Source organism: Gavia stellata, chromosome 10, assembly GCF_030936135.1.
Source record: "Gavia stellata isolate bGavSte3 chromosome 10, bGavSte3.hap2, whole genome shotgun sequence".
Taxonomy (NCBI): domain Eukaryota; kingdom Metazoa; phylum Chordata; class Aves; order Gaviiformes; family Gaviidae; genus Gavia; species Gavia stellata.
Genome location: NC_082603.1, coordinates 18664468 through 18690832, shown reverse-complemented (window position 1 = coordinate 18690832; position 26365 = coordinate 18664468). Strand labels below are relative to the sequence as shown.

General features: G+C 46.2%; 1 protein-coding gene across 1 annotated transcript; it reads left to right on the top strand.

The window, feature by feature from the left end:
- Nucleotides 1-20965: 20965 nt before the first annotated feature.
- LRRC8C (leucine rich repeat containing 8 VRAC subunit C) lies at nucleotides 20966-25778 on the top strand. The gene is made up of 2 exons (XM_009813894.2): nucleotides 20966-21103; nucleotides 23312-25778. Exons 1-2 carry the CDS (start codon nucleotides 20966-20968, stop codon nucleotides 25580-25582), a joined length of 2409 nt encoding a protein of 802 aa, XP_009812196.1. The 3' UTR covers nucleotides 25583-25778.
- The last annotated feature ends 587 nt before the right edge of the window (nucleotides 25779-26365 follow it).

The following is a 26365-nucleotide window of genomic DNA, read 5'->3' as shown; positions in this document are numbered from 1 at the left end:
GGGTTGTTTCCCTGCTGAAGTAGCATGAGGTAGCCAGAGTTGAAATTGTAACCTATCCCTAAGTTTTTTGGTCATTTGGTTTTTTTTCTGAATAGCTGGATTCAAACTGATTCCTAGTGAAGTGCAAGGCTCAAATATATGATTGAAAAACAACTGAGGAAAAAAACCTTTTAACTGTGTGCGTTGAAATGGGGGCATGTCTGAACATAGCAGGCATAATTGCAGTGGGGTCAGATGCATTCCACATAAGCAACTGTTGGCTGATGAATAAGCACGAAGCACAGTGCAGGATATATGCCGACTTCCGCTGTCAGAAGTAGTGTTGGCCTGGACCTGTGTCACGTATAAGCAGCAAAACGTGTATCTGTATCTGTTCCTCCTCTGCATGGGCCTAGTCTAATGATGCAGGAAAATGTTGGGAGCTGTCTTCTGCCCTTACACTAGTGATTTAAAGAATCACACCGGTACCAAACTAGAATGATGATGTGGGGATTTTCATTCTATCATACCTCCACTGATGGCCAGAGTATGGCCTATGAACTGTACTTCCACACGGGGCATGAAAACTTACACCAGAACGTACTTTTACTGCCTAATAGCTCAGTGATGCTTAGCACTATAAATCCAAAAATATGATTACTTTTATCTGACCAGACTCTTCTGCGCGAGGAATCCCGTGACTCTTAAAGCTACTGAGCTCATACAGGAGCCACGTCACATTTTGCTCCTTATCAGCTATGTCTGTATCAGATAATTCTCTTTGCAGGTAAATTATTGTCTAGCTCATCCCCAATCCCCTGAGACTTCCTCTCTCCTGCTAGGCACTGTATTTCAGAGAATCATTTAGATGTGTGGTTTTTTTCAGTGACGATCTGTTCCAGCAATTAACACAAAACATTGTTTATTTTAAGTTTAGGCAGCCAAGACTGCTGCTATATTTTAGTGCTTTCTAATTTTGAGAATCTATTCTAATCCTGACCCTTTCCCAGCTAACAAGCATACCATATGTCTGATTACTCAGGTTCCCATGCAAAATAGGAAATTAAAAATTCCAGTTGATTAACAAACATTTCTTTTTGTTTATTTTGAGATGACTGTTTTAAAATACCACAAAAAAATTGGGGACCTGTTTCTCAAACATTTACTTTATCATTTAGATGTGTAAAAGGATATTTTCATTAAGAATGTGCTGTTTGTGTTTTTAAATTATAATTTATTGACACAGGTTTGCTAGCAGTAAAAGATCTGCAAATAACTGTTCAAAGACAGTGAACAAAAATGTGGGTAATTCAATGGTGACATTTCATGGCGGGGGTGGAATTAGGGAAAAACATTCCAAGCTGAGGTCTAATGACAGTGAAAGACTTGAATCCTCCTTGAAACATCCAAGCCCAAAGCATGATGCAAAGTGGACCACGACCAACGGTCTGTTATCTCTCAGCAGGGCGTCAGCCAGGGGGAGCATGCCATGTAACCAGTGACAGTCCAGTACAGCATCGGCGCCAGGTTACTGGTCAGGATAGGTCACTGCTCAGGCAAGTGGAGACTTCCCTGAAAGTAGAGCTGCTTTGTATTAATTTACCGATTCTGTGCATAGACTTGGTTATGAGCAGGCTGGCTTGGCGAGTACCACAGTCTGGCTTGTGTGAGGGGCAGAAGGCTGTTGAGATAAACCAAGCATGAGAGAAAACCAAACACTTGAATTAAGCCATCTCTCTGAGTGCTTGAATGAGGGTAAGAGATGGTGCCCCTGTAGAAAAAAGCCTGTATGCATGTCAGACTAGCTACAGCATTTCAGTAGAGAACATCAGAGGGGGCGGAGAGCGGGGGAAGGCTGGGAGGCAGGACCTGGGGCACCCTCAGCTACCACCTGAGGACAGCAAGCGTGGTGATTGACTGTGGTCCTAAAATCCTCCCCCAGAAGTGTTTGTCCTTGCTACCGCTTGTTTATTCAATCACACCCATAAAGGTGCATTGGTAGTAATAAAAGCTTCTGCTATTTTGAAAGTAGCATTTAGTAATTATAAAGTGCTTGTTCTGAGCTCTGGCTGCTGGGCTCCATCCCTCCTGCCTCATGTGAGCTACCCCCACTCATTGCATCACATCTAAAATTAGATAAGATGCTGTATCCCGTGAAGCAGGCAGCTCAGTGGCTCAGAGCTGCAAGAGCTGTACCAAGCACAGCTGCGTAGCTCCCCATTTAGGAAGATGTTTTCAGATGGATCACTGAAGAAAACCTAATGATGATCGGAAGTGTAACAGAGGTAAAGCATCATTCAAATCCAGGAGCTCCGGTTCAGCCAAAGGTCAGAAAATGGGAGTTCGTCCTATTTCTTTTGGCATGTCTTTAACTCTCTGTTTTCTCAACAGTATGAGGTACGTGGGGACAGCTGTCAATAGCTTCTCCACAGAGAACTAGTTGGGCCAAATTCTTCCCTGATGTAATTGCACTGCTTTCATTGTAATCATACCAGTGATGAATGTGGCTCCTCTTTACTTAGGAACAACAAAAGAGCTCATGAGATCACACATCCCTTCAGTGTTTTCCTTCTGATTAAAGCAGGTTTTAGTACATAGAACATGCTGCAAGCTTAATAAATGATAGCGTATTCTTCACCTTGCTCTGAAGCTTTGCTTCTCCTGCCCAGACTCAGCCCATAGCATCCATGCAATTTATTTTAAAAGTCTGTATTTCCAGTGCGCTGCTATTATTTAAACATCTGGTGCACGTAAAATTCGTATTTCAAAAACACGAATCTGGGGGGAGAGGAGTTAAAATGTAAAACTGGAGAAAAGCAAACTAGAGATAAACTTTGACAGAAACTTCAAGTAGCTAAGAAGCACTAGAGCTGTCAAATCATGCATTTTGGATCTGAGCTGAATCAAATCGTAGAAGCAGTTTTTCAGTACTGGGTCTGAAAGCAATTTAGCTTTTCTGTGTTAGCAGATTATGCTGTTTTCAACAGTTGCTGGAGAGATGACTGATGAAAAGCATTTTCATTGTGGGTGTGTTTCCAAGTACAGACAAAGCTCTTGCACTCAAACCCCTGTTTTCTGGCCCTGATCTCCCCTGAAGCTGAGAGGGGATGGGGTCTGTCAAGCTCTGCGCAGCACCATCCCCTCAGCCCCAGCTCCAGGGCTGCTCTTGGGACCCCAGACTTTTGGGTATGGGATGGCTTTGAGTTTTTTTCAGGGTGCATCCTCAAATTATCAAGGGATTGGAGCGAAGAAAAAAACCCAAACCCTGAGCAGGAATCAGTAGAAGGTGAGGGCTGTATCCTGGCAGATGCTATGTTGCTGCTGAGCAAGGACTTCAGGATTGGGCATCCTGAACCTGGATCACACTCGGGAATCGGCCCACGGGTACATGCACGGGGGATAACTGTCATGTAAGCAGTGACAATGCAATCTGTCCCTGTATCCAACGGGGTTTGGAAGCTGGTCTCTGATAGTTTTAATTTAGGTGCAAACCAGCACTGCTCTTAGTTCTGTTGTAGTGTAAGTACTGCAAGGTAGCACTCAGTAGCAGCAATAACACTTCTGGAGTTTGTAAACTATGAACGACAGAATAGGACAATCGACAGTACAGGCAAACGCACTAAGTTTGCAGAAATGGCATTTCTTATGTGACCTGTCTCACGTTACTCTGGAGTCAATGAAAAACAAAGAGGCAACCTGAAATCAAAGGATGTCAAAAACTTGCAGTCATACAGATGGTTGAATCCTGTTTCTGTTGCCTACCATTTTGGTAGAAACAATACTTTTAGTAAAATAAATACCCCAAAATTACTTCAGACTTCACCTGCCTGGATGGTCGTAAAGAAAATAATGCAGGAATTCATAAATAAATTACAGTTTTCTGCAGGCAGCAAAATCTTTCCAGTGGAGCAAAGGTATCTGGAGCCCCAACTGTGTGTTTAATATCAAACATGAATTTTGGGGCCTTCTTCCACCAGCTCACATACCAGAACTGCACGAAGCCTCCATCCCCAAGCCCATCAGCTATAATTATCCATGGACTGTGTTTTCTATTGCAGTATTGGTGACCTTGCCTGTAATTATTCTTCGCAGGGGAAGCTAGCTTAGCTCAGTCCTCCAAGTACTGCAGCAGCTCTGAACAAAAATAACCCAGAAGTCCACAACAGGAAACGTTAACAATGGCAGGATTACTGGCCACCATGTCACCGTAAAATAAACGAGCAACTGAGAGAGAGTTCAGGGAAAAGCAGCACCATGATTAGGTAATGGGAGGGACTGACTTATGAGAAAAAATTAAATGAGCTAAGCGATGATGAAAGGGTGAACAGAACAACCGCCTGCAAATGTCTGAAAGAAGAAACCGTCCAGGATAGGAAGGGATTCTCTAAGCTGCTGCCAGGAGTTAAGAGTAATGGAAAGAACCAATAAAAAGAAAATGAACGCAGCAGTCACTATAACCATTTCTTTAGCTGAAAAAAGAAACCCAGTCCTTTTGTCCATATGGAAACCTTGCTCATTTGTCCTGTTTTATTCCTAAGCCACATCTCCCAAAACATGGGGTTAATGCTTAAAATTACATAATGGTGCAATATTGCTGAAATCTTTTAGGCTGGCAGCCCTGAAGGACTGTGAGGGAGCTATGCCAACAACCTCTTCCAGCTCCTGCCAGATTCAGACCCTCGTTTCTTGAGGTGCCTCAGAAAGCCTCAAGGCTTCAGCTGAGGAAAGCAGCTTTGCACGGCGAAGCACTTAAGCAAACACTTCAGTCAAATGATGAGCTGAACTCCCACAGCCATAAATCACATCAGTGATTCCCAAATGAGGAACCTGAGCCTGCCCTCAGCAGTCCCTGAAGCAGATGGGTCAGAAAGTACACGAAGTCAGAATTACCCACAGCTACCCATGGCAGACCTTTGGTCCACATCCCAATCCCGTTAATATTTTTGCAGCAAGACAGCTGTGATGCCTCATCTTGTATTTGTTTCCATTAACTCCCCCCCAGTGGGCTTATATATTTGTATTTCTTTGTTTACATATTTCCGCTGTCCCCAAGGGGACACACACGCTATCCCTAAGGTTACGGGCAAGTCATTAGAGGGCGAGTACCGCCCCCTGATGCAAAATTTGTCCCGTCTCTTCGTCTCTTCATTCTGCCAGAGATGTAAATCTTTCTTGGAAACGTTGGACAAAAGTCCCTTCAAATATGTGGTTTCTTTCAGCAGCAGTTTTCAGTCTGCGCTTTTTGAATTGCTGGGCCAGAAGTTTGTGTTTCCAATTGTCACTCTTTGAGGCGCTTTTCTAATTGTTAATGCAATCCCAGGCGCTTCACAGCCTGGTCTCTTCACAGTCTTTCCACAGCCCTGTGCTTTGAGTTCGAGGTCTTCCCGTAGCAATTTCTGCTGTCATCCTCCGGTCAGGGACTGAAGCCGCCCGCCAGCGCGGGGACGGCCGCTCGCGGCTCCCTCCACCCGTAACCACCTCCCACGGCACCAGCTGCACTTCGCGGAGCAGAGGACACAAGCCCCAAGCCCAGCCTGTTCATGCCGCCTCTGTTCAGCCAGCCCCCACCTCGCAGCTCCCTCCGGGCGCCGCTCTAGGCCGCCCCAGCCGGGGATGCCGCGGGCCGTCCCCGAGGCCTCGGCTGCCGGTTACCGTTAGCGGCCCCCTCCCGCCCGGACTCCGGGGCAGCGGGCGCGGGCGGAGCGCGGCTGTCCCGCCCGCCGCGGCCGGGCCTGCGGGGCGGCACGCCCGGAGCGCCGCCGCCAGCGGGGGCTGCCCAGCCCGGCCCGACCGGCGCCCCCCGGCCGCCGCCGCGTGCGTCAGCCCGGAGACGTGGCCCCGCGGCGGCGGGGGGCGGAGCGGCGGCGGGCGGAGCGCGGCTGCAGGCGGCCTCCCCGCCCGGCCCGGCCCGGCCCGGCCCTGCCCGCCGCGCTCAGCCCCGCACCGCGCCGCGGTATGATCGCGCTCCCGCCTGACCGCCGCCGCCCGTGACCGCGCGCCCCCCGCCCGGACGCGCACCAGGTAGGCGCCGCCGCGCCCGGCCTGCCGCTCCCCGGGCCCTCCGCTGCCCGCGCCGGGCGGGGCCGCGCCGCGGCCGGCGGAGCATCGCCGCGGGGAGGGGGCCCCGGGGGACCGCGCGGGGCCCGAGCCGCCGCGGGGCCCGGCGCTGCGCCCCCCGCGGGGAGAAGGGGCCCGGCCCGGCGCGGCCCGGCCCAGGCAGCGGCTGCGGGGGCGCCGCTCTGCCCGCGGCGGCATCGCCGGTGCCGCCCCCCGCCCCTGGGCAGCGCCGGGGGAGCCGAACTTTACCTGGGATCGCCGCCGCCTCCTGCCCCGCGGAGGGGCGCCGGGAAGCGGCTGCCGCAGCCCCCCCGCCCCATCCCACCCCATCCCCTGCCGGGCGGGGCCCCCGCGCAGCCGGGCCGCGGCGCTCGGGCGGCCCCGGGGGTGCTCCGCGGGGCGGCGGCCCGGAGCCGAGCGGGGCTTCCCGGCAGCGGGGCCGGCGAAACAGTCGCCGTGGAGACGGGCGGCTCGAGGGAAGCCCTTGACGGTGTTTTCCCCGAAGAAAACCCCAAACCAACCCGCGTTACGGGGAGGCGGTGAGCAGGACGGGGAGGCGGCGGTTCGGCCGCGCTCCCACCGCGCCCGCCGGCGGGCAGAGGGGATGCGGGAGCGCGGTCCCTCCGCGGGGGCTGCGCAGCGCCTCCGTGCCCCAGAGGGTCCTGGCGGGTCCCTGCCGGCGGGGCGGGGGGGGGAGCGCAGCCCCCGGCGGCACTGCGAGGCTCCGGCGCTCCTGGCTCTGTTTCCGAAGAGATTGAAAAAAAACCCCAACAATCCCGGTTTTAAATGGATTTAAAACCAACTCTGCCTTGTCGCAGTGTGATGGGCGGTTTTGTTCATTATTCACGAAATGCAGTTTGTCCAGTTCACTGGAAAGAGTTGACCAAGCAAAATGGGAGGCTTGTGAAAGGCTGCCGAACGTGCCCTACTAGAATTTCATTAGGATGAAAATGTTTAAAAGTGAGGAATTTTATTGCACAGATAAGTATGTGAGTTATGGCTTAGCTTTTTTATTTTTTCACTTTTGGAATAAGTACTTTCTGGGAGGAAAGACTCAGTATTATGAGCAGCGCTGTTTGAAGACACACATGTACATGTTTGCTCCCGTAGGGCACTGTAGGCTTGAATGATGCTCTGAAAAACTGGACAGGCAGAAAGGTGCTTAGCAAGCTAGTGGAGAAGAAGATGGCAATGGTGGAAATAAATTAAAAAAGAAATCTCCCTTCCCAATTCAACGAAGTACGCATATTTCTCTGCCCCCGCTATGTTAGACCTGCTTTTACTTTTCTTTTTGCAATGATCAAAGTAGTAAGGAGGGTAGCGCTCGCTCCCCCGGGCTCACTCGTCTCCTGGAAATGCCTGTTTGCCTCTGTGGTGCAGATCAGCATCAAGAGCCGGGCTGAGCACAGTTCCAAGTTGATCCCTAATTTTAACCTGGCCCTGAATTCCTGCTGTCTCACATGTGCCGGTGCCCAGGGGCTGCCAGCAGGGCACAGCAGCCTGGTGCTGAGCACCTGTGGTTTCTGAATCATTTCCTTTTCCAGTTGCATTCTGAGTTTGCTAAATATGTGGCAGCTGTGATGCTGTTTTCTTCCAGTCTGAATACTAACGGGCCCTACTGGAGGTTTTACCGTAATGTAACTTTCTGTGGTTTTTTGTTATTATTTACTCTTGTAAGCAGTTTTAGAAAGAAACTTTCTGATGGAAAGCCTAAAAATCTGGTTACTTTGTCTGCCTGGTATTGGAAAAGGCCAGTGCCAGTTGTCGGTGAAGAACAAAATCAGAGGCTGCTGAATGCTTCGTACAAGTTCCTTGCCTCAGTGCTTGGTGCTATCTTGAAATCAGTTTCTGTACCAGTTCAAGTTGATTTCCTGAGGCAGCTGCATCCCACCTTGGTATCTGGTTTTTGAGGCCCACGGTAAGGGTCTCTGACTGGGAGGGGGGCGGCATCCGGGCTGGGCAGTAGAGAGGGTTGAACAACATTCAGGTGCCCTTAGTGCCAGAGTGACGACACAGTAAGAGGTAAAATAATGAATTGGGTCAGAGAGTCCTGGGAGGAGCAGTTCCCCTGATTGTCCGTTGACCTCAGTTGCAACTGGTTGAAGTGGCCCCTATTCACCACGAGAAAGGCATTTCCCAGCCCAAGTCTTTTTGAATGCTGTGGGAAGTAAAAAAATTTCGATGCTACTCCAAACAATTCACAATAACAGGAGCTAGAGTTTAATTTAACAGGGTTTTTTTTTTTCCCCTTTGAGAAAATTCAGTGAAAAGGTATTGTCTTCGTTGTCACAGAGTTGTGAAGGGCAGGGGAGGGGCTGGGTATTAAAGAAAACCCTGAAAATGAAACATTTTACATCAGGAAAAAAAAAAGGGGGGAGGCCCCAAATACTTCCCTAAAAACCTTACTTAGCAAAGCAAAGAAGCCATTCTCCTTCCAAAATTATTTGTCAGAAGAATGTTAACAAGTGTTGGATTTCACATGCTCAACATAATGGAAACTTTACTCTCTTCTTCATCCTTTAGCTGTTTGCCCAGGGATTTTGTGCGACAAAACTCTAATGCAAATTCAAGATATAGTGCAATGACTTTTGCTGGGGTTTGTGTTTCTGAGATCTCTTTTCCACTAGGAAGATACTAGGTTTGATTCACCTTCTTGGGCATGTGTGAGTATGCCATTTGCTCCATTGGTTTCATTCATAATACAGGGCAGGCAGAGTGTCTTAGAGCTGTCTTTAAACTTGACAGACCCTGGATCAGCTTTCCTGCACTGTATTCGTTTCACATTTTAGTGCCTGACACAAGCAACTAATCTGACACAGCATAAACTTTACAACTGTATCACTCAGAGAGTTGTAGGCTGGGACCAGGATGAATTTTTTCGGCATTTTTTCCAGCATGGAGGTTTTATCCACGCTGTTTCTGTCTCCTCTGAAAGACTGATTTACAATCTAGTGTTTGATCAGGTCAGATTTTTAAAAGGTAGGAGAGTGCCATGTATGTGCTTTGCACATTTTCCGTTTGTTTGGGAGAATCCTGCGTTAAGATACAGTGCAAGTTTTTTCTTGGTTTTAAAGTAAAACAAATGCCTCCCCCGGAGTGCAGAATGGCACCATTCTCCATGGAAAGTTGCTAACGCTGCCATCACGGTGAGTGTACAAAGTTCCGCTGAGTTTGAACTCAGCGTACGCGAAAACATTTGGTCCTGTAGAGTAGCATTAAAAATCCATTTCTCTCTCTGTCAAAGTAAACTTTAACTTTTGCATTGACTTCCAGGTGAGCAGCATCCAGCCTTTTATACCAACTTCAAATCCTGGGCTAAACAATGATCTGCTGAAAACAGAGGCGCTAGCTCACGTCTCCCTTCAGTGGCAATAGTACATAGTGATTTTGTATTGATGGGAATCCAAAATTCAAGCCAGCAACAAGACTGCTGAAGTGCTGAGAACATTTCCAATTTTATTTACTCATCACTGAAAGCAAGGTGGGAGCTTGGATTAATTGCTTGCTCTGGAAGCAGTGGTGAAGCAGAGCACAGGTCAAGCCCTGCCCTGAGTGTGCAGCGGTGTAAGATCCTGATATACGTGTGATTTACAGCAGAATGCAACAGCTCAGAAGTGCAGGTTGCTGTCAGAAAGCAGGTTTGGTGTTCTGAGCGAGAATAGTAGAGATCTCATTTTCCAGTCGATGTGAATGCTTGATGAGCTGTCTCAGGGGTAGATAGTTTTCATGCAATCTTATAGAGCAAGATGGGTATTCACAAGCAATATCATCAGAAAAGTCCTTTGTTAAAGGTAATGTGATTAAAAAGAGTATTTGCTCTTTGCCATCGTTTGCCCATGGTAACATCGTTTCAAAGACCTGCACACCTGCAGCCCCCCCCCCACCCCAGCAACTGCTTTGATCTCACAAAGGTTAGGCTTGACGGAAACAGCCTTTCTTTCTGTTTTATGATGCAGCAACAGACTTTTTGTGGAACAAGTTTAGAGCTAATCCCTCCTCCGTGGGCCATGGCTGGACACTGTGCTGAAAAAGTCCAACAGAGAATTTAGGCAGATAGCTCTGGATTTCCACATCTCTGAAGTTTATGATCTTTAAAAGTTGTCTTACGTGAATAGCGATTCTGATTCTATAGCTGTTCATGTTTATCTTCGAGTATGTGTTGATGACATCCATTTTATGTGCTTGAATTTATCTACATTAGTCTTTCTCGTTCTTTCAGGAGTATGGATGAGACTATGAGCTTTATTTTTATTGTCGGGGATTTTTGTCACAAAGGACGGTTTGGGGGGAGGAAAATACATTAGCTGTGTTTCAGGCTGAGAATACCTGTGTGTTTATCCAGGTGTTTTGGGATCCATGTTTTATGAGACTATCACAAAGTTTAGAAAGCTCTCTTGTGTAGCATGCGAGCGGGAGCAGAAAAGATCCTTTATAAGAAAAAGTCTCACAAATCGTGAAAACAGCCATTTCTTTAACGTTTTTGGCTCAATCATTGCATAAAAAGTTTTTAACTAACTTTTCAGATGGTTGAGCTGCTTAAGACTCAGAATGGACCCTTTGTGTTTCCTGTCCCAATTAGGAATTAATTTTTAATTATACCAGCTGAGCATTTTTTATTATGAGCACTTGTATTAGCCTGAGGCCCCTGACTATTCCTTTGACAACGAATGGCACTGGTTTGTGTAATATTGTCTGACCTATGACATTCTATGGCATTGTTTCTGTCTTCATTATCTGAGTATGTTAAAAAAGTGTTTGTGGAAAACCTGGTGTAACTTTAATTAAAACTTGATGTGAGTTTACTTTTCTCAATCATTTAGACATATTTCAGGAGTACTAAAATACCACTTACTGGATAGTTTCTTGTGCAGTGCTTTGGTTTCCTGTTAAAGGTTTTCACTTGCATTAAGAACATTTTGCAGCTCTGGAAAGAGGGCTGGCAGCTTGAGTGATAGCCCTGATAAACTAAGAATGTTACTCCCAGAGCTGAAAAATGGTGAGTATTGCCTTTGAAGTAGCCTTTGACATGGAAATGCGTAGAGTGTCCTTTTCTTTAGATTTGGACAAATAGCTCAGCAAAGCCAAACCTCCATGCAGGCCTATGTGCTTGGTACAGAAAGAACTCTTATTGATTTCGCTGAGACTTTATCTGGCAGAATCTGGCCTTGAACATTTTTTTGTCTTCAGTCCAACCAAGTCGAAGTCAAAGAGCTGCTGACAATAGGAAGTCTTCTTGATATGTAATACATGAAAAAGTACTATGACTCAAAACAAACAACAAGGTTATTGTCTGGGATTTGTCACCAAAGCGGCACTTACTGTATGTGTAGGTGGAAATTGCAGCATGTATTTTGAAATGCAGTTTATTAAAGTTGCTTCCTCTTTAAGCCCTTTATGTCTCTTCTTTACGTCCCCTAAGTCTCCTCCAAGTTCTGGATTCATGCCTTTGAGCTTCCACTGCCGCAGCGGATGGTACCAACAGCCCCGGCAGCAGAGCAGGGGATTCACTGCCGCCTCTGAATCTGCCGCACTCCCCCCTGGGCATTAGGCAGAGAGGCAGCCAAAACCTAAATGTATGCTGGATGCTTGCACTGTGGGCCTCAGTAACTCAGAGGGAAAAGAATGGAAAAGGTCTAGGTGTTCAGGAAGTTTCTGGAAGTTACACTCTTTTCAGTTTTCTCAAGCAACTAAATCCCCGGTGATTCGTTGGAGCCTTGCTCATGGTCAGGGACCTGCAGGGTCGGGGCACTGGGGAAGCTTGGTTGTGGCAGTTGGCGTAACGGAGGGCGGTTTTCTAGTAGCTGGGTTGTGACTGTGCTGGAGTGGAGGTGGCACAGCCTAGCCTTCTACAGTCAGCACGTCTGGAAATGAAACCCTGTTTCTATGCTGAACGGCTGTCACGCGGGGGGCCGGCCCGGTCGTGGCCAGCCTGCTTTCATCCCCACCAGTGCAGGTGTAGCCCCTGTGAAAACTGCACAAGTTGCACACGTTTTGTAGGACCACCAAATTGTGGGTGCTGGAGTCGTCTTCTGTGGGCTGATTGTATTTTGTCTGCTCCCCAGATTGCAAACTAATACCAACTGTGACACGTAATTTTGGTAATGTGTAATATGAAATGAAATTGACTCCAGTGGCTTTGCAGGGAAGTTTTGACATCCAATTTAGACTCAACCATTGCAGAGAACTGGAAGAAGCAGTATGTTATGATTTTGTAGTACTATTCATTTGTATTTCCCACCAAAGGTAGTAAAGAAAGTAGATACCTTTCTGTTTTGCAGCTGGAGAAGCGGCGACGTGGCGGGTCGATGTGGCGTGCCCAAAGCAGGAGCACAGGGAGCCCACGGTCGGGTCCCAGTGGGGAGTCCTGACTCACGCTCTGTTGTTCCTTCAGGCCACGTTTCCTCGCCAGCCTCAGCCTGAAAAAGATGAATTGCAAGTAGTTTGTTTGAAAATACAGTAAACACATGGACTTTTAAAAATAACTGTTTGGATGCAAATGGTTTGTTTTTAATGTCTTTCCAGTTCCTTAACGTAGGATTTAAGTTTAAGCAACAGCATAATTTGTTTGTATTTCTTACTTCGCAATGATGGTATGTCTTCCTACGACAATCTCCATTATGGTCAACAAAACAAAAAGTAACTCATTGTGTTTGAAAAAATGGCAACATGTGATACTTTCTTGCCATACTCCCAAATAGCCAGCATTCAAAGTGGTTCTTCCAACCCAAAAATTTTGACAGGTTTGCTGTTTGTTTTTTTAAATGTTATATTACAGGAAACACCAATGGCTGTAAAGCCTAGCAGGGAAAACAGTCTCCTGAAATGCCTCAAATACAGGGAGAAGTTAGTAGCAGAGGTATTATCGTATGTTACACGGGAACTGACCGAACACCCACACTTACCAAAATGCTGGACCTTTTGGTCAGTGCAAAGATACAGCAAGATAATTACCAAATCCTAATGTCAGGGTAGTTCAGACATTATTTCACTGTGCGTACAATGTGTGTGAGAATACACAGATAAGGATGGAACATCAACCTCTTGGGAATTAGGAGTTGCTAATTCCAGCCCTTATCGCCTTATTTCCCCCTTAGTCTAATCTCACTTTTCCAGACTTGGTGCCTTGTCCCTGGGTCCACTTTTAGTCCTCTCCTGGTTAGGTGATGAAGTGAAGCAGGTTCATTATCAGTGATCTGTGGTGCCAGCGTGGGCAGTGCCAGGAGCTATGAGGGGCTCCTGGACACGCGCTGAAGATGAAGTGTTCAGCTGCTGAGATCAAAGAACACATGCAAAACCACAGTTTCCAAAAGTTTGTAAATTTTCCAGCTGTGGGCAGCTGTTTACACTGCAGTAAAAAGTGTGTGCCCGATACACAGGCCAAATTTTGGGGCATGGGGGTCTGGAAAGTTTAAAATAAAAAGACCACAAGTTTTGTAGTGTGCACAGTCCAATGTTGTTCCCCTAAGCTTGTTTCTAGAAATGGTTTGAACAATTGCTGGCTAGATCGTCATTTAAATTTTGTTTTAAAGTAGGCAGTTTTTTTCTTATGGTCATTTCAGGGGCCCCACCCACAAATACGAATTTGGCAAAGTTATAATCAACAGAAACTATGACTGATGGTGGTGGTACCAAACCATTTTAGTGTCAGGCTGTGCCTACCATCCCTGGCTAGAGGAGGCTGTGGCCCTAAACCCTGGGGCTTGGCAGAGGCCACTGATTTTAAATTGGGTATTTAAGAATATATCACTGTGAACCTGACTGTGAAACTCCCTTATCCCTGCTTATTTAACTGTCTCAGTGTGTAGCTCCCAATCAGGCAAAATAAGAATGCAAAATTCTGCTTTTCAGTGCAGCCTCAGGCCCTGTGCTGAGAAGCACTTGAGCTTAACTTCAGCTCCTGGCCCGAGGCGGCTGAGGCCAGACAGCACGGAACCACCTGAAAAGCGACTTTACGGTATTTATGCAGAGAAACAAATGTTTATAACCAAGGGTAGTGGGCTGTGGTGTTCAGGCTGTGCAGTGCCACATCCCATGTAAAGCAAAACCCTCTGGAGTGCAGCCCCTGCACAGGCGGCCCACAGCACTTGGGTTCTGCTGAGTCCCCACTACTGGGTCACAAGCTCGTGGAGTGTTGAATATGTGCTGTGCTCTGTTCCTTTAATGAAGATGAATCTGCAATAAATCATGTATGGGAACCAACCTCGAGACCTACTTGCAGCACTGTTCCCAAAAGGCATTTTATAATTTATCCTAACACATGCAGTATGTTTAAAGCAGCAGGAGGGCGGGTTTTGCCTAGCCCAGCACTTTCTCCTTTCAGTAGATCTCTGATGTGAAAGAGCGAGCACTCCCCGGTGAATTGACTCCTGAGGACATCTCAGCCTTGACCCTTCCTGGCATACTCTGCTGGGCTGCGGTTGTGGCCCTGCAGCCACCAGCCCCAGGCCCCTCACACCAAGGGGAAAGCTCCTTCCCTACGGGGGGTCAGGGCCATGTCCATAGCATCCAGGACTTGCTTGGACTTAGTGCCACTCTCGGGAGGTGGTGGTGGTGATCCTACACCTGCAGAGGGTTGATGTGATGGCAGGGGAAGGTGGTTAAATGTCAGCTGGCTAATCATTTCAGTGTCTTTTCTAGGCAGCTTAAGAAATCTCACCAACTTTTTATGCTTCTCAGTTGCAAGCATCACTATTTCTGCAATGTTGTCTCTCTCCTACTGCTGCCTTCCTCCTCCTTTTCCCCTCTGGTGTGTTATTCATACCCTGCCCCCACTGAACCAATAAATTCTGGATGTTAATTGCCTGTGCGGCACCCAGGGGCCCCGATTCTGCTGTGCGGCTGTGGTCGTTCCCCTAAAACAAGTGATGGATGACAGTGATTGCTTCAACGCATGGCAACATGATTGAGTAACAGCTACTGGAAGAATAAAATAGCAGAGGGCTTGACTTCTGGTGAATAACACCTGTAGCTTGGCAAACACAGCTCTGGCAAGTCCTGGTCTCCCGCCCACAGAACACGAAGCGTCAGTGACGCCGCTCTTCTGCAACGTGAGGGTCAGCAAGGCGCAGGGACAGGCCTTTAGGCTTTGCTGGGCAAGGGGGCCATAGCTGGGGCACAGGCTGGCTGGCATCAACGGGTAGTGTCAGGCGTTGCCTGTGGAAGGGTGCGGAGCCGTCGGCAGCTTTCCCGACAGCACGGCAGAGGTGGCCTGCAGCCGCCTTGCCATGGCGGGGGGCGGTGGGGGGGCTGCTGGGGGTCTGCCTCGGTGAGGAGTGCATGCCCGCAGACCTGCTGCAGGTGAGATAAAGGCAGGACCTCCCCGTTATTTCCTTCCATTTCACTCAGTGTGCTTTTTTTAATCGCAGTGTCTCTACAAACCGTGCCTTGAAAGCTGAGGTGGGGCAGAGTAGGAGCGGCGCAGCGGTTTTCACGGAGGACAGAGCACTCTCCAGCAGCGTACCCTCTAATTCATCTGAGGGCTGGTGTCAATCCGTGCAGTTACACTCCATGAAATGAATGAAGTTAGTCTGCGAGAATATGCTTAAAAATAGCAACCATCACCTAGCAATAGCCGGACCGTGGGGCCTGGCAGCTGCTAGAAGCCAAAAGCAGTTTTGTTCAGGGTCATACCAGAGGGGCACTTCTCTGAATATTAATGTGTTTTTCCTTTGTAAAGCGTCTCTCAAGATGCAAGATGAATACAGCTGGATAAGGGGGTGTATCACACACGTCTCAGACAGGTCGAGTGCATAAACTTTTATGTCCCCAGGCGTTTGCCCATCTAGCACGGTGGGCTCTGTCTCTGACTGGGGTCCCTCCTGCGCCACTGCAACACAGCTCGCAGAAGTTCAGTGGACACGAAGCTCCGGCGAGCAGCTCACAGCGCCTACTTGCAGAGCATTGAGCCGAGGCCGGGACTTGTCCCCTGGGCTTTGCTAGACATGCTGTGACAGCTCGCACCACTGAAGAGCCCCGGCAGCGAGCAGTGCCAGCCAGGGCACGCTGTGCCGTGGCTGGGAGGGCTGGTCCGTTGGGTTACTGTTGCTGGTGGAGGTAGGGTAGCTACAGCTACAGCTGGAAGCTGTGCTGGTCAGCATCCCTGTGCCCGTTCGCACAGAGGCCCAGCTGACAGGGCTGGCGGCGGAGGTTCGGCCACTGCCTGGCAGCCCTGGCTGCGCAGCTCAGCCCCGGGGCCACCAGTGCTGTAAAGGCGGTCCCTGCCCAGAAACCCCCCGGGCTGCCCGCCCGAGCGTCCTCTGAGCCGCCAGTGGGCAGGAAGTTAATGAAATAATTTCCTTTATGTTCTGCAGTGCACATCACATGGATTGCCCGATTTGTAAAACATACTCGTGTTTCTCTTCAGCTGCACTGGCAAGAGCCGTCATTACTTCCGAACTGTCCCCACCGCTTTCCTTTATTCCCTCTGATGAAGGCTAATTGCTGAGAAGCTGGTTTGCTCCACGGCGTGGCCATTTCACAATCATCCTTTGATTCAATCTCTTGATTTATTAAGTATAATTTGTTTCCAATACTATTCTTTCTCACTTGGATCTATTTATTCTCCTTAGCTCTTTTAAGCCACATTAAGTCCTTGTGTCTTGCTCCTGTGCATTAGCTGATTCCTGTAGTTAGTTTTTCTGCTGGAGTAAATATCACACCTTCCTTGTACTTGGATTCCAGTATTTCATCTTATTATCATGTATTCATTTTCATTCATCAACTTTTCTATATTTCCTAGAAATTTTAAAAGAACAATAAAAACCCCTACTAATTTCTCTCCCCTCAGTTTTGTTTTTGCTGGGTTTTTTGGTTTTTTATTTAATCTGGCAAACCCTCAGCTCTTTTCTGCAGCACTGCTTAGCAGCCAGTACAACTTTTTTTAATCCAAGTTCCTTTTTTATTTCCTTCTAGTAGCTGAATACCAGAGGATTTATCTCATGTACGGTTTTCTTTCCTCTAGAGACTGAGGACTATTAGAAATTCAAGAGAAAAAAAAGAGAACAAGTTCTGATTTTAATTGAAAAAATTATCCAATATTTAGAGTTCAGTATTTCCTAAAGTAGGTTAGAATAGTATTTAATATAAGTCAGACTCCACATTTCAGCTACGATGTATTGTGCCATTAAAGAGCCTTTTGAATGTGAGTGAACTGAAATTAGTAATGCTGTCTTAGTTTTCACCAGCTGAAATGTTGATCTCCTTTTCTTCTATCTCCTTGTTATAAGAAGAGATAAGAATCTACAGTAGCTGGTGTGCTATCCCAGAGATTGCTCTGATTTGGGCTGCAGTGTGACTTTTTATCATCCCTGTTTCGATTTGTTTAAATTCATGATTGACTGAATCACTTTATTTTGTACAGACCTGGTTTGTGCGTGGTTATAAATGAGTCCGGCAGTGGTGCGGCTTTGGATGTAGCGGTGGGGAAGAGCTGGACTCCGGTCACGGCCAGGAGGGTGTTTTCAGGATTGCTCTGAGCCATGAGGACCTGCTGTGTCTTTTCTGGGGCCTCAGAGCCACTGCTAATAGATGTCCTTTCAGCCACTGGACAGGCCAGAACGGAAAAGGAGCTAGAGGGAAGAGGGAGACAAATAAAAAGCGATTTCGTGTCATTCTGTTCTGTGTGCAGATACCTGCCTAGGCTTCTCTGCGCTTCTTTCCAGCATTTTCTCTTTATTGCTACTGTAGCATGGGGAGAAGCAATAGGGTTTCTCCAGAGGATGTTGGAAAACGGTTATCCCGCTTCGTCATGTCCAATCTCCATTTAAAGCTTCTTGTGAATGTCTTTTTTCCTGAAGTCTGTCAAACAAAAATATTGTCTGTCATTAGACATTGTTTGTTTATTTACCATTATTTATTTACCATTCTTATGTGCAGTACCATTACTATCATTCAGTAACATTTGTTTTCTTTTTTTAACAATAAAGAAAAGCGTAAGTGGCAGACAGATGTCGATGTCCGCTGTTGGACTGCAAACCTTTCAGCCTCACAGATGGGTTTTCTAGCATGGCTCAGAGAGGCTTTCTGCATGCAGGTCTCCCTCTGCTAGGCCCATTAACCAGGGTAACAGGATGTGCACTCTAGGAGTCACGCTATGCAAACAGCAGCCTCTAAAGGGAACAAGGGATCAGAGCAGCATGTATTTGTGGTGCCAGAAACTATCTGCCTTCATCTAAATTCCCCGCACATCACTTAGAAGAAATAAAGCAAATATATAATACAACAAAGGCCCCTAAAAATACAGAGTGAAACCTATCAAATGCAACAGCCAAATTAATTTTTGGTCTTGAAAGCTGTCCCTGCACAGTAATTTGCAAGATAGTTTCCAGTCCCATCTGCTGTCAGGCGCTGCCCCTGTTTCAGTACTGCTGACTTTCATAACGCCATGGCTCAGATCCACAGAGTTGCTTAGACATCTAACCAGCAAGGACCAGGTCTCCGCATGAGTGCTCTGCATGTGAGCACTCGTGTTTTCTCAAAGTGTCTCCACTGTAGGAAACATGACTGTGTCTTACCTGACACTTAAATTGTCCATACTTTCAGAAAAACCTTACAAATAGGACTCCTAGAGGCTGGGGCATCAGAAGATGAAAAAGAACCCACAAGCCATTATTAAAGGGGGGGGAAATTGTCAATTTTAAAGCAATCTGTTGATACGTATTCTTGGGTGTACCGATGGCATTCCAGTCAGCTAATTGGCCTCTAAACCTGAGCCGACAGCAGGGTATGTTAGAAAGCTTTGAGCAGGACCGTTGCATGGCAGCTGATTAGCTAACATTTGCATTAGTATATTCCTTTAAGAATTTTCTATGGTTTTCAACGCTTGATAGAAAAACTATCTTTTAAAGCTTACCAGCAGCTATTGCCAGTCACCTACATTTTATGTGGCAATAAAAAAGAAGAGGGTAATTCCTTACCAATGGCTGTGAAATGCGTGTGCGTATGGAAGAGATCCGTGCATGATGTTCTTCAGCTCAGGCTGAAGCCTGTTTCCACGGGCACTGCTGGGAGCTGCCGGCCGAAGGTTTCCTCTCCCCCGGTTCAGCTGAAGGAGTGCTGGGCATGTGCTTAAAGCTGTATGGGGCACCTCTAATTTATGAGATCCATTTTTTTCCACCAGTATTTCTAAAAGAAAAGCAAAAGGCAACAAAGGTTTGTCCCAGCAGCTACCTGAGCTGTTCTCTGCTGTAGAGGTGTACCTTCCCTGATGTGTCTGCTGAGCATTTGCAAGACAGGCACACAAAAATCACGATTGCAGCTTCTGGCTGCATGTAATTTCATACCGAATGCTGCATTCCTTTGCCACCACTGCAGCAATTCAGGCCTGTTGGCATGGATGCTGCTGACCCTGCAGCCCAGCTGTGTGAAGTCAGGCTTGCATGGCCATCATTTTCACTGATGGTCTATTAATTTGCAAGTGCTGCAGAGGACAGCCTGCCTTCCTCTTGGGGATCACCAGCCGTGCGAGAGGTGTGTGCGATTTCATCTGGCATTGTGGCATGCATCCTGGGGACAGCCTTTAGGAAGGCAAGAGGCCGAGAGAGAGATTCTCCTGCCTGGCCAAGAAGTGCTTAAAGCAACATGGAAGGGTTGCAAGAGGAGAGGGGAGCAGGGAGCAAGGGTTAAGAAGTTTTTATGCTACCCGTTCAGAAAGCTGCAAAGCCCCAGCCCAGCTACTAACCCAAGCTCATTTACAGATGTCACCTTGTACCGTTGGGGCCTGCGGTACCTCCTGAGGATCAGCTGGGCAAGCAGAGGCACAGCAGTCCCTGAGAAGGTGTCAAACCGAGCATCTTTCCACTTGAGTATGGCCAGTGTAGCGGGAGTCAGTTATAAATTCTTGGGATGGCTGTACGCTTGCGATGAATTGCAGCCGTTAGGGCCTGAATCCTTCCCTGCCAGATCTCCAGCTGTGAATGAACTGAATCCCTTAAGTCCCTGGGCAGTGTGTCAGCAAGCGTGTGCTTATTGCTAAGCCAGCACACAGCTGGATGGCACCAAACCCACACTAATGGGTCCCAGTGCTCAGCTGAATCAGGATTATAGACTCTTCGACTATTACTGTGGCATGAAGTGATTGTGGTGAGCATTTGCAATATTAATTCAAGGACACTGTAAATTGTAAATTGCCCTTGGGAGTATTTTTGTTCCATTCCCATGCAAATTTATCTTTCCATCATAACTTACTGGGGAGTTTCAGTACTGGTTTGATCTCAGGGATTCAGTTACACAATATGCTGTAGGCTTTAAAATCAGTTTCTTTGCCTGTACATGCTCATGAGTTAGCTGATTTTTCAGAGGAGGTGATGATGTAAGCCTAGACATCTGAGGTGAAGATAAAGCCCTTGATCTGCCTGTAGTTTTGGTTAGCTAAAGCACTTTAGCAGCTTGCACTCAAAACATAGTAGATTTGAAACTGCAGTGAGTATGCACGTAAATATTCCAAAGCATCCCTGAAACCACTCTGAATAAAATGGAAGTGAACGAAACATGATGGCTAAAAGGGCCTGTGAAATTTGAGTGCAGGACAAGCATTTTAGCCAGACCTTTGAGATCAAGGCTAATGTGTATAAAGCTGAATGTCTCAAGTATCTACAGAATGGGCTGATTTTCAGGGACTCAGAAGGCCTCGTTGACCCATCAGAAACGGTGGGAGTCAATGCAGAGGGGGATTAGCCTGTCTGCATGGACAGGACCCCAGTCCTGCTCTCCCTTCCTCACAGGAGCTGCAGGGGGGCAGCACAAGCATCCCTCTTCTGAGGCGGGGTGTCAGAGGGGCCGCTTGGGCGGCAGCTGGGAACTTTTATGCCACATCCTGGGCTTCTCATTCCCAGATCCGATCTTTTCAAACCTCACAGAAGTACGTTCTTGCACAGACTGAGGGGTGTGGGCTGCAGAAGGCTGAGCGCTGGCCTTACTCTTTTGCAGGACGATGATTCCCGTGACGGAGTTTCGCCAGTTCTCGGAGCAGCAGCCGGCATTCAGGGTGCTCAAGCCCTGGTGGGATGTGTTCACGGACTATCTTTCCGTTGCCATGCTGATGATCGGTGTGTTTGGGTGCACGTTACAGGTAAATCAAATGAGACGGAGGGAGGCGGGTGCTCTCAGGGGTGCTGAAAGAACACCACAAACAAGGAAGGTCTTTGGAAGGATGGTGTCACGTCTTGTTTTATCTCTTGGGTTTACTGTGAACAAAGCAAAGATTTGCTGGTCCCAGGATTAAAGCTGTTTAGGTAGCAACATCAAATAACACAGACCAGACTTTTAGCAGCTGTAAATCAGGAGACTTGCGCTGGAGTTGATGGAGCGGTGCCAGCTAAGATAAGAGCTGTTGGTTTGGCTTGTGCCTGGATGCCTGTTTTCACCACGATTTGACATAACAAAACAGATGATCGACTTAAGTTCTTATTTGTTACCATTTTTCTGTTTAGAAGTTTGAAAAATGTAATTTTGTAATTTCTGTTTTTCATTATTTGGCAAAACGTTAATATTCTTTCTGTCTCTATGCTTCAAAGAGACTTGAAATTAATGTGCTTATTTTATTAACACCACCCACAACTAATATTATGCCTCTTCCATTCCAAAGCATCTCTGAGGGTGCTTACATGTAAACAATTGACATTACTGTCAGTCACTGTTAGTTACATTTTGCTAGAGAGCCAAAAGCTGAAAAGAAATGGAAAGTACTGTTTGGGATGGACTCTGCAAAAATAGAAGGTTATATAGGACTAGTTCAAACATGGATTTCATGTTTCTTGGCATGACTTAGAAATGGAGATAAAGGGAAACATTGACAGAGCTCTTATTTCAGGGGAATTTGCTCACATACATGGCCCAAGATTTTCACATACTATGTCCCAAATTTCATGTGAAATCAACTGTAGTTTTGCCTGTGTTCTCCGTTTTCAAGTATTTTCAGTCAAAAACAGATGATGTCCGTGTTTAAAAATCTCTTTACATAGGACTGAATTTTGCATTAGTAGCTAAGCATTTGCTTAAGCACACGAAGTAGAACATCTGTTATTTTTAAGTTTACCTGCTTGATTGGATGAAGCACACTGGAAAATAACGTGTGGAAACACTGCAAATAGCAGGTGATTTTTTTATTCCAACTTATTACCAGAGGCATGAATCCAGGGTGTAAGTAACGGTGTATATCAGAATAGCATTTACAGACAAAGATTAACTGCAGGAGTTTTTGACGTGTCAACAGTTATGGCACTGATATTGTTCAAAACACGTGTGGTCTCATCGCAGCATCTCCCTGCACCAGGGTGGATCATCAAGGAGGATCTGATTTTGGTAGCTCTTGTTGCATACCCTGTATTTAGTGCTTTCAACAACCATGATGTCAAAGGATACAGCTACACTACACACACATTCTTAGTTTGGGCTAATCCCAGTTAGTCATTTAGGGCAAATAACAGAGTTCCTTGCTTTATCACATGGATTAGCGGTTTAAATTCAGACCTACAGGGAGCCTTGCACTGAACTCAAACTGTTATCCCAAGTTAAACCAATGGTGATTGGTCCCTAAAGGTGCTCTGACCTCAGGTTGCAAACATGGATGGCCAGCCCAAATTAAGAAAGTTGCTTTTTTTGCATTATAGACAGACTCAAGGACAGAAGGACAGAGCTACTTTTTTTTCCCCACAGGTGTGTGGTATGAGGACTCTATGTACATACGTGAGAAACTGAATAAAAATTATGTCCATGCGCACATGCACAGAAATGTCGTCAATTCTCCATTATACCTATCTGTTTTTATTAAGACTGAAGATTAATAATGTCCCAGCATAGATACGCTCACATTAGCTCTTTGTCAGCCATTTTCGTTGTGATAAGACATCACAGTGTGAGCGTACAGCCACATGAATGCAATTATGCTGCTTTCAAGCCTAAGCTATCTCTGAACATTGTGTAGCCAGGATGAATACACCTGGCAAGAACAGTCTGTCTCTGGGGAGAGCAATGCAGGAGATCCCTGGTCTTTGCTGGAAGCATTACCCACACTTTTCCTTCTTCTGGATTATCTCAATGCCCTCTTATTCAAATTATGGAAAGCTAACCAGAGATGAAAAGGGATGACCTAGTTCTTGGCATATAGAACAAGTGTCTTGTTGGGAATAATAATACTACTAGCGTAGCCTATGGGGCCAAGTGCCAGGCTGTGGGGAGGAATGCCTGGCAGCTGGAGGAACTCCAAGGACAGCTACCCATTGGTATTGCCACCATTGTTTGTATCTCAGTTTAAAAGATATCTTTTTGTGCGTTTCAGGTCATGCAAGACAAGATAATATGCCTTCCAAAGCGCATACAGCCTTGCCAGAACCAATCTAATAGTTCAAATGTGTTTAACGCAAACCCAGATACAACCCCCCTTCCTCCACCCAAGCCATCCACCCCTCCAGCTACAGTTGAAATGAAAGGACTGAAGACTGATTTGGACCTTCAGCAATACAGCTTTATAAATCAGGTGTGCTATGAACGTGCCCTGCACTGGTATGCCAAGTACTTCCCTTACCTTGTTCTTATACACACTCTGGTCTTCATGCTGTGTAGTAACTTTTGGTTCAAATTCCCTGGATCAAGCTCCAAAATTGAACACTTCATTTCAATACTTGGGAAATGTTTCGATTCTCCCTGGACAACAAGAGCCTTATCTGAAGTGTCGGGGGAAGACTCTGAAGAGAAAGATAACAGGAAGAACAACATAAACAAGTCTAATACTATCCAGCCAAGCACTGAAGGCACTTTGGTCAAGACACAGTCTTTAAAATCAATCCCTGAGAAGTTAGTTGTGGATAAGGGAACACCTGGGGCATTAGATAAGAAAGAAGGTGAACAGGCCAAAGCACTGTTTGAAAAGGTGAAGAAATTTAGACTGCATGTTGAGGAGGGTGATATACTCTATGTCATGTACGTTCGCCAGACTGTACTTAAGGTAATTAAATTCCTTATTATTATTGCTTACAACACAGCACTTGTCTCAGAAGTTAATTTTACAGTAGTCTGTAATGTTGATATAGAAGACATGACAGGATATAAGAATTTTTGCTGTAATCACACGATGGCACATTTATTCTCTAAACTTTCCTACTGCTATCTGTGCTTTGTCAGCATCTACGGCCTCACATGCCTTTACACACTATACTGGTTGTTCTATCGTTCACTGAAAGAATATTCTTTTGAATATGTTCGGCAAGAGACGGGAATTGATGATATCCCAGATGTGAAGAATGACTTTGCTTTTATGCTTCATATGATCGATCAATATGATCCTCTCTATTCCAAGCGATTTGCTGTCTTCCTGTCTGAAGTCAGTGAAAATAAGCTGAAACAGCTGAACCTAAACAACGAGTGGACTGCAGATAAACTGCGACAGAGGCTACAGACCAACACCCATAGCCATTTGGAGCTACAGCTTTTCATGCTCTCTGGACTACCAGACACAGTTTTTGAAATTACTGAGCTGCAGTCTTTAAAACTTGAAATAATTAATAATGTAATGATACCAGCAACCATTGCACAGTTGGACAATCTCCAGGAGCTCTCGTTGCACCAGTGCTCTGTGAAGATCCACAGCGCCGCCTTGGCATTTCTGAAGGAGAATCTCAAGATCTTGAGTGTCAAGTTTGATGACATCAGAGAACTTCCACACTGGATGTATGGCCTCAGAAATTTGGAAGAGCTCTATTTAATTGGCTCCCTAAGCCACGATATTTCCAAAAACATTACACTGGAGTCTTTTCGGGAGCTTAAAAGCCTTAAAGTTCTTTACATAAAAAGTAATTTGTCCAAAATCCCACAATCTGCAGTCGATGTTTCAAGTCACCTGCAAAAATTGTGCATCCATAATGATGGCACTAAGTTAGTGATGCTCAACAACCTGAAGAAGATGGTCAACCTGACACAGCTGGAATTGGTTCATTGTGATTTAGAGCGCATTCCTCATGCAGTCTTCAGCCTTCTCAGTCTTCAGGAATTGGACCTAAAGGAAAACAACCTCAAATCCATTGAAGAAATAGTAAGTTTTCAACATCTGCGAAAACTGACAATCCTAAAGCTGTGGTACAACAGTATAACATACATCCCAGAGCACATAAAGAAACTCACTAGTCTCGAGCGGCTTTCCTTCAGCCATAACAAAATAGAGGTTCTTCCATCCCACCTATTCCTATGCAACAAAATCAGATACTTGGATTTGTCTTACAATGACATTCGCTTTATCCCACCTGAAATAGGAGTTCTGCAGAGTTTACAATACTTTTCCATTACTTGCAACAAAGTGGAGAGCGTGCCAGATGAACTATACTTTTGCAAAAAACTTAAGACTTTGAAAATTGGGAAAAATAACTTGTCAGTCCTTTCACCTAAAATTGGTAATTTGGTATTCCTCTCCTACTTGGATATTAAAGGCAATCACTTTGAAATCCTCCCACCCGAGCTCGGTGAATGTAGAGCTCTGAAGCGGACTGGTTTCACTGTAGAGGACACCTTGTTTGAAACATTGCCTTCTGATGTCAGGGAACAAATGAAAGCTGAATAACTAACTTCCTCTCACTCAGTTTTACAGAAATAATGCTTCTACCAAATACGCTGTAGAAAGTGCATACTCCAAATATGCATTTAGTCTGTCGTTATTTTTTTCTTTTTCAAACAAATCCTTTCTGTACAAACAAATTTGGAGTAAGGAGTACATATATTTTTAAATAAAATTTTCTTGTATTTTTTCACTGGTTTAAGATATTTTTTAAATTTGATTTGCCCTGAGAACAAGGGTATCTGTAACTTAATTTTTACTGGTAAAAGTAAGTGGTTTTATCTGCTGATTTTTTTTTCCTTTGCCTAATCCCAACAGGGGAACTGTGTTTAAGCTGTATGCTTCGGGTTGCATAATTTGTAATGGATGATTATATTGTCTTCCTGGTTCTTGTTAATCCCTTAGGATGTGGTCTTCAACGGGTGGTGCTGCAGGTGTTGAATGCCTTGTTTCCTCTTTTCTTCAGTGGCTATAGGAGGTATTCAACACCTAACAAGATCAAATCTGGGTTGATCAACCTTTTATTTATGACATGGTTTTCTCAGATGGTCAAAGCAAGTAGAAAAGGTTCTTTACGTATTTTAACAGGTCTGAGGAATCATGCAGAACTCCTTCAGGGCCTTTTGGCAAGTTTAGTCTAGCTCTCCGTTCACATACCGCACTGAGCAGGAGGCACTGACTGTGGTTTCCACTCTGGTGCAGGAAGAGTAAGGTCACAGTTCACAGAGGAGTCAGGACCGAAGTGACTCACAAAGATTTTCCAAACAGTGCAAAGGGATGCGGCTGCCC

What these genes read in the sequence shown, in the direction of transcription:
- LRRC8C (XM_009813894.2), top strand. Translation starts at nt 20,966, where the DNA reads ATGATTCCCGTGACGGAGTTTCGCCAGTTCTCGGAGCAGCAGCCGGCA. An exon ending in TGTTTGGGTGCACGTTACAG is followed by an intron (nt 21,104 to 23,311) that starts GTAAATCAAATG and finishes TGTGCGTTTCAG; the next exon opens with GTCATGCAAGACAAGATAAT.